The sequence below is a fragment of the Micropterus dolomieu genome, unplaced genomic scaffold (assembly GCF_021292245.1).
Source record: "Micropterus dolomieu isolate WLL.071019.BEF.003 ecotype Adirondacks unplaced genomic scaffold, ASM2129224v1 contig_13843, whole genome shotgun sequence".
Taxonomy (NCBI): domain Eukaryota; kingdom Metazoa; phylum Chordata; class Actinopteri; order Centrarchiformes; family Centrarchidae; genus Micropterus; species Micropterus dolomieu.
The window spans coordinates 22,649-31,128 of record NW_025742829.1 but is presented as its reverse complement, the minus strand read 5'-3'; the positions used below and the strand labels follow the sequence as shown (position 1 = coordinate 31,128).

Here is an 8,480-nt window from a genome sequence, read left to right as displayed (position 1 = left end):
CCATATATGATTGGATTAAAGGGATGATACAAAACCATTTGTAAAGTCATAATTAAACGTACAGATTTTGGGATATCAGATTCCAGTCTAACTATAATAACATCATACGTGCCCAACAAGGCAAAGTTTATCAAAACCAACAGGTGAGGTAAACAGGTCTGTGCAGCTTTTCTCCGGACTTCTCTACAACTTCTATAGGTTATTTTAAATATTTTTGCATATGTAAAAAGTATAAAGAGCAAAGGAAAAAGTGCTACACTCAGCAAACTGAACACACCATATATAAATATTGCTCTGGACCGCACACAATAAAGTTTGTAAATTGAGTTATTACAAAAAATTACATCCAGCTTAAAACTACAGAGCTTTTCATTAACACTTAATGTTGGTGATACCACAAGCTGACAAGCAGGTACAAGCCAAGCTAAAGCCAGAAGGGTAATGACAGTTGTTTTCTTCATGATGGTTGGATATTGCAGAGGTTTACATATAGAAACATACCTGTCATAGGACATGACTGCCAACAGTAAGAATTCTGAACCGCCTACAGAGTAAAACACAACACTCTGAAAGAGACAAGCTGAATAAGCTATGATCTGTTTTTCAGATAAAAGGTCAATTAAAAGCTTTGGGTAGATAGCAGTGCTGAAAAGAACAGAGTTGATTAACAAAGCTGCAATAAAAACATACATAGGCTCATGGAGGTTTTGGTGAATACAGATAAGGTACACAATAGTAGAATTACTGCAGAGTATTAGAATATATGCTACAAAAATGATCATAAAATAAATGTATCTGTATTTTTTAACTTCCACATACCCATCAAGAGTTATATATGTTACATTTAAGTCTTCATCCATTAAGAAAGTCAAATATTAAATATCAGTTAATAAAACAGGCAGATAATTTCAAGCAACATGTAAATAAAATCTGAAAAAGGAGGCCTCACTTTGACGACTGGAATAACATTCTCCTGTATTGGATTACCTTAGTTATTCAGTTACCTGACCTTGAAATTAGAATGTGCTGATCTCCAAACTTCAGAAAGTGAACAGTTTGAGCCTGTGAAGGGTTTTTATCAGGTACTATACCCTCCAAGGATCTTATTAAACTTTCCACCAAGAGTGACGAGCATGTAAACAACTTTAGCAAACTGTGGAGGCGCTGATAGACTTCTTTTACTGGGGCTTGTGACTTGCAATATTTTTCAGTGCCCCATAAAATTACACCATTCCATTAATTTCTATAGAAATTGTCAAATAAATAAAAATACATCCATTACTACTCTTACCTTTTTACTCAAACTGCATCAACTGATACTATTTAATTTTGGATAAGAGCAAAGATTGTTTCTTGAGACAAACATATAACTGTGTAAAAGGCCATGAAAGCAGCCTATAAAGGAAAATACATGGGACAATCACTCACTCACTCCTGTGAAGAAGCCATGCTGAAATGTGTACTGGCTGAAGATGTTATATCCTTTCTCACCATCCACTCTCTTACAGCATCTACTGCTAAAAGTGACAGGATAAAACCTAAAGTAAGGCAGCAAAATTAAATAAAATCAGGGTCTACTTTGTGAAATATTTATGATTTCATAAAGTATTTAAAAGAGGATAGCTAAGTGGATGTTTTATGGTGGATCAGGTCTTGGCCCTTTATAACAAAGTCTCAGTCACCTTGGCCTTCAGCCTTCATTCTTGGATATCAGAGGCCACTGTTTGAGGATCTCACAGCTCATGAGGAGTCTACATTTGAGTAATGATACAGATGCCAGGCAGTGCTCTAAAAGTCAGCAATACAATTTAAAATAAACTAAAACTAGCTAAAACAGGAGTAATCAGATCTCATCTGTTAGTTTCAGTTATAATGATGCTAATATGTATGTTATTAAGATGTACAGTTATTTTAAAGGACAATGAAACATTCAGAATGAAAATTGTGATTTACGAGTAACGGCAAATAATTGATCAGTCATCACATTGTTGAAGCTAGCAAAGATGGAAGAAGATGCCAAAGACTCGGTACTTCACTCGGACTTGAGCCTTTTGACTTGAGCTGACTTGACACTCCCCATGCATATAAATTATGATATAGTAAAAAAACTGTGCAGCGCATCAACGTAGCACTGTGCTATTAATTAAATGTTTATCTCAATTCCAACTTTGACTTCCACCAATTATAAAAACGAGTTCATTGAGATAAAACGATATTTGCGCTTCAAGCCGTTTCACAATGACACTCGCTTTGTTTTATAAATCCAGCGCACCCCTTTCCTTTATAGCTAAGGCTCTCGTTCCTCCCTAAAAAAAAATGTTAACCTCTTTGGCTTCAAGAGCAAGAGAACAACAGCTTTATCATCATGCAGTGTAAGCTGTGAAAAAATGCTGTGTTAAGTTTCTGCTAATGCAAATTGAACATTTCCTGCTGCAGCAGCTTCACATTAAAAGCATGTAACGGGCAAAACACAAGTTGACTTTTATTTTGAAAGAGTTCCAGAAAATGCAATCTGTGTGTCAGTGAGATCAGTGCTGACCGCTCTCATTTGTCAAAAATGCGTCTACACAACAAGCCAAATGCCATTTTCAACAGTTTTCTGACAGCAGACCAGTTTGAAATATTGCAGTGAGTAACGCAACAGTCAGGAGCAGCAGACACAGCGAGCTGTTGGATAAAGAGCTGCCCAGATCCTTTCACTTTTACTGTTCGCAGACCCATGTGTGCAGCATAAAGTCAGATCATAACATGGTCTGCGTCTTCTAACATCTAATGTTGGTTTAAGCTACTACATCCCGTCGAAATACCAAGGTTTTAATTCAGCTTTCTGTAAGGTAACTTCGTCAACTCGAGTAGTTCACCTGTCACCTGCTCTGCCCCATGTACGTACAAACACACACACACACACACACACACTTTTTTCTTTATATGTTAACCCTTCATTCAATACAGTTTGTTCATTTTTAGGACTTAGGACCCACCTCTGGTTATTACAGGAGCGTTGATACATTAGTTTATTTTGTCTTAATGTAACAACTGTTTGAGGTGTTTATTGATTTCTTTCATCTTTAGTCCATATATGATTGGATTAAAGGGATGATACAAAACCATTTGTAAAGTCATAATTAAACGTACAGATTTTGGGATATCAGATTCCAGTCTAACTATAATAACATCATACGTGCCCAACAAGGCAAAGTTTATCAAAACCAACAGGTGAGGTAAACAGGTCTGTGCAGCTTTTCTCCGGACTTCTCTACAACTTCTATAGGTTATTTTAAATATTTTTGCATATGTAAAAAGTATAAAGAGCAAAGGAAAAAGTGCTACACTCAGCAAACTGAACACACCATATATAAATATTGCTCTGGACCGCACACAATAAAGTTTGTAAATTGAGTTATTACAAAAAATTACATCCAGCTTAAAACTACAGAGCTTTTCATTAACACTTAATGTTGGTGATACCACAAGCTGACAAGCAGGTACAAGCCAAGCTAAAGCCAGAAGGGTAATGACAGTTGTTTTCTTCATGATGGTTGGATATTGCAGAGGTTTACATATAGAAACATACCTGTCATAGGACATGACTGCCAAAAGTAAGAATTCTGAACCTCCTATAGAGTAAAACATATGAAATTGAAAGAGACAGGCTGAATAAGATATGATCTGTTTTTCAGATAAAAGGTCAATTAAAAGCTTTGGGTAGATAGCAGTGCTGAAAAGAACAGAGTTGATTAACAACGTTGCAATAAAAACATACATAGGCTCATGGAGGTTTTGGTGAATACAGATAAGGTACACAATAGTAGAATTACTGCAGAGTATTAGAATATATGCTACAAAAATGATCATAAAATAAATGTATCTGTATTTGTGAACTTCCACATACCCATCAAGAGTTATATATGTTACATTTAAGTCTTCATCCATTAAGAAAGTCAAATATTAAATATCAGTTAATAAAACAGGCAGATAATTTCAAGCAACATGTGAATAAAATCTGAAAAAGAGGCCTCACTTTGACGACTGGAATAACATTCTCCTGTATTGGATTACCTTATTTATTCACAGTTACCTGACCTTGAAATTAGAATGTGCTGATCTCCAAACTTCAGAAAGTGAACAGTTTGAGCCTGTGAAGGGTTTTTATCAGGTACTATACCCTCCAAGGATCTTATTAAACTTTCCACCAAGAGTGATGAGCATGTAAACAACTTTAGCAAACTGTGGAGGCGCTGATAGACTTCTTTTACTGGGGCTTGTGACTTGTTTTTCATTGCCTCATTTAATTACATCTTTCTATTCATTTCTATGGTAATTGTCAAAATAAAACAAATTGCATCAACTGATACTATTTAGCAGCCTATAAAGGAAAATACATGGGAAATGGTAATGGTCCAGATTTTTCCCATGGAGATGTACTGAAGGCTAAACCTTCTTTCCAAATAGCTACTCTGCTGTTTCATTTGAGATTGGAGTAATGTTTATTCCCTTTGACAGGTGTTCCAATATGGAAGGGATCATTGCTGTTGAAATAGGCTGAATTTGTGCTTTATTATACCGTTTCATTACCCTGACCTACGCAGACATAACCCTTAAGACAAGCACTCACTCACTCCTGTGAAGAAGCCATGCTGAAATGTGTACTGGCTGAAGATGTTATATCCTTTCTCATCATCCACTCTCTTACAGCATCTACTGTAAATAAATCAAACAATTTAAATGATCAAATGCCGTCAAAGTTGACCATGTTTGTTGCACAGGAGGCAAAGGAGTAAAGTTGGCATCCACTACAGCAAAGGCTCAGGGTTTGATTCCCATTAGCATTACCTGAAGCAGCATGCAGGTACCAGTAAGTCTCATGGCTGCGGCTTTGGGGTCACAGAAGGGAGGAGTTTGGTGAGGCTATAAAAGATCACTCAGGAAAGAAAAGCATGGCTTGGTTGAATCTGTGTTCAGCAGGGGAGGAGTAACTGCTGAGCCTGACTGGGGAAATTTTTGAGTAGTGGAAAAAGCACTTTCAGGAAATCCTGAACCCAGCTTGGGGGAACCCTATATTCCTGGCAGAGGTCTCTAGAGGTAGTTAAAAAGCTCCTCAGCAAGGCACCAGGTGTGGATGGGATTCACCCTGAGATCCTAAAGGCTCTGGACATTGTTGGACTATCTTGTCTGACATGCCTCTTTGATGTCGTGTGGAGGTTGGGGACAGTGAATGTGGAATGGCAGACCGGGGTTGTGGTTCCCATATTTAAAAAGGGGGACTGGAAGTGTGCACTCCAGTTATCAATGGATCACTATGCTTAGCCTCCCTGGGAAAGCTTACTCAGGGTGCTGGAAAGAGACTCTGATCGATTGTTTAACCTCAGATCTAGGAAGACCAATGTGGAGTCTGTCCCGGTCATAGAACAGTGGACCAATTCTTCACAATTGTAGGGTTTTTGGTGGGTACACCCTTTGCTTCTCTGCATCAAAAGGAGTCATTTGAGGTTGTTCAGACATCTGATCAGGATGCAAAGGGACTACTTTCTGTCTATAGGTAATCACACATCTGAGCTAACAAAAATGACTTGTGGAGTTCCCCAAGGCTCCATTCTGGGGCCTCTTCTGTTTAAATCTACATGCTTCCACTGTCTCAGATTATGAAAAACAACAAAATATGTTACCATAATTATGCAGATGACACACAGATTTACATAACCATATCACCAAGGGACAATGATCCCATACAAGCACTGAGTAACTGCATCGAACAAGTAAACAGGAGCACAATTCCACCATTTTAGTCTCACTTCACTGGCTGCCTGTACATCATAGGATCCATTTTTAGATTATTTTATTTGCTTTTAAATGTCTTAATGGTCTTGCCCCACCCTACATCTCTGAGCTGCTATACCCCTATAGACCCACCCGTTCACTCAGGTCAGCCGATCAAGTGCTCCTAAGTGTGTCCAAAACAAAGTGCTCAAAGGGGACCAGGCTTTTGCTGTAGCAGGCAGCTCCAAAATTGTGGAACGATCTACCTCTGCACATTAGACAGGCATCTTCACTGTTTATTCTTAAAACCAACCTCTTTTCCTTGCCCTTTTATAACTAAAATTGACATTTCTTGTTTTGATCTTATTGATTTTATTCTTTTATTGTATGGTTGTTATTGTTTTTACTTGTATTTTATGCGTCATATGATCTTTGTATTTAGTGTCTTATGTATTAATTTATTTATTGTTTTTCTGTACAGCACTTTGTGTCCACTTTGAAAGTTTAAAGTGCTCTATAAATAAATTTTGATTGATTGATTGAACAATTGGATGTGCCAGAATTTTCTTCAATTAAACAAAGCTAAAACTGAAGTTACTGTTTTTGGAGCCAAGGGAGAAAAAATAAAAGTCAGCGCTCAGCTTCAAAACCAAGCCAGAAATGTTGGTGTAGTCATGGATTCAAGCCAGAATTTAAGAAGCCATATTAAGACACTTACAAAGCCCCCCCCCCTATAGGCAAGACTTGACAATTGTGATTTGCCTACGTAAATCCTTAGTCAGGGACAGCCCTCGTCAAAACTAAACATGGAGAAGGAGCGTTGAGTTTTTATACTCCATATATCTGGAACAAACTCCCAGATATCTAATGGTCTGCTGAAACTCTCAGTTCTTTTAAATCAAGACTGAAAACTTTTCTTTTTAACACTGCCTGTAATAAATTAAATTCAAGGCTGTAGATTAATAACTAACACTGCACTATAACTTTTACTGCCCTGTTATATCCTGTTTTTTTATGTAGCTCTTTAAAAAAATGTATATCGATGTCTTTGTTATGTTTCCCTATATTGCTTTTATGTTCTATGTAAAGCACTTTGAATTGCCATGTTGTTGATGTGCTATACAAATAAACTTGCCTTACTTTCTAAAACATTTATCATCCCACCACACTATGTTATTTTCAGCATGTAAAATGCACATTGACCATATTAATGAAATGATCATAAAAGCAGTAAAATGACAGGATAAAAACTAATGTAAGAGTGCAGAGTTAATTAAAATGTCTACCTTGTGAAATATTTCTGATTTCATAAAATATTTAAGAGGATAGCTTAGTTAATTTTTTGGGGTGGATCATTACAGAGGCACTGGGCATTGACAACAAAGTCTCAGTCACCTTGGCCATGACAGCTCGTGGGGAGTCAGATGAGATAGACAGTTGAGAAATGATACAGGCCAGCCAGTGCTTTAAAAGTTAGCTAAACAATTAAAAATGAACTAAAACTAGCTAAAAAAGTGTAATGAGATCTCATCTGTTAGTTATGATACTAATATGTATCTCATTAAAAGGGTTTTGGACATGTACAGTTAATTTAAAGGAAAATGAAACATTCAGAATGAAAATTGTGATTCACGAGTAACGGCAAATAATTAATCACAGTCATCACACTGTTGAAGATAGTAATGCTCTTTATTGTTTGATTTATCAAAAAAATCCCTTTCAAAATACTTTCCAAGGGTCATATGTATTGTTATTGAAAAATAAGTATTGAAAAATAAGTTATGAGTGTTGATACATTAGTTAATTTTGTCTTGACGTAACAACTGTTTGAGGTGTTTAGAGATTTCTTTCATTTGTAATCCATATATCATTGGATTAAAGAGAGGATGATACAAAACCAATTGTAAAGTCATAATTAAATGTACAATTTTTGGAATATCAGATTCCAGTCTAACTATAATAACATCATACATGCCCAACAAGGCAAAGTTTATCAAAACCAACAGGTGAGGTAAACAGGTCTGTGCAGCTTTTTTCTGGACTTCTCTACAACTACTATAGGTTATTTTAAATATTTTTGCATAAGTAAAAAGTATAAAGAGCAAAGGAAACACTGCAACATTTAGCAAACTGAACACACCATATATAGATATTGCTCTTGAACTCACACAATGAAGTTTGTAAATTGAGTTATTACAAAAAATTACTTTCAGTGTAAAACTACAGAGCTTTTCATAAACGCTCATTGTTGCTGATACCACAAGCTGACAAGCAGGTACAAGCCAAGCTAAAGCCAGGCACGTAATGACAGTGGATTTCTTCATGATGGTTGGATATTGCAGAGGTTTACATATAGAAACATACCTGTCATAGGACATGACTGCCAACAGTAAGAATTCTGAACCGCCTATAGAGTAAAACATAAAATATTGAAAGAGACAGGCTGAATAAGATATGATTGGTTTTTCAGATAAAAGGTCAATTAAAAGCTTTGGGTAGATAGCATTGCTGAAAAGAACAGAGTTGATTAACAAAGCTGCAATAAAAACATACATAGGCTCATGGAGGTTTCTGTGAATACAGATAAGGTACACAATAGTAGAATTACTGCAGAGTATTAGAATATATACTATAAAAATTATTGTAAAACAAATGTATCTGTATTTTTGAACTTCCACAAACCCATCAAGAGTTATATATGTTACGTTCAAGTCTTCATCCAT

General features: G+C 36.3%; 3 protein-coding genes across 3 annotated transcripts; all 3 read right to left on the bottom strand.

The window, feature by feature from the left end:
- Window positions 1–8: 8 nt before the first annotated feature.
- On the bottom strand, window positions 9–860 carry LOC123966631 (olfactory receptor 10AG1-like; the record flags this gene model as incomplete). Its single annotated transcript, XM_046042774.1, has 1 exon — window positions 9–860. A coding segment is annotated over exon 1 (852 nt), but the record flags the coding sequence as incomplete, so codon positions are not given.
- A 2,164-nt stretch (window positions 861–3,024) lies between these two features.
- LOC123966629 (olfactory receptor 6N2-like) lies at window positions 3,025–3,933 on the bottom strand. Its single transcript, XM_046042772.1, has one exon. It carries the CDS (start codon window positions 3,931–3,933, stop codon window positions 3,025–3,027), a length of 909 nt encoding a protein of 302 aa, XP_045898728.1.
- Window positions 3,934–7,553: 3,620 nt separating this feature from the next.
- LOC123966628 (olfactory receptor 4N2-like) lies at window positions 7,554–8,480 on the bottom strand. Its single transcript, XM_046042771.1, has one exon. It carries the CDS (start codon window positions 8,478–8,480, stop codon window positions 7,554–7,556), a length of 927 nt encoding a protein of 308 aa, XP_045898727.1.

What these genes read in the sequence shown, in the direction of transcription:
- LOC123966629 (XM_046042772.1), bottom strand. Translation starts at nt 3,933, where the DNA reads ATGGATGAAGACTTAAATGTAACATATATAACTCTTGATGGGTATGTG.
- LOC123966628 (XM_046042771.1), bottom strand. Translation starts at nt 8,480, where the DNA reads ATGGATGAAGACTTGAACGTAACATATATAACTCTTGATGGGTTTGTG.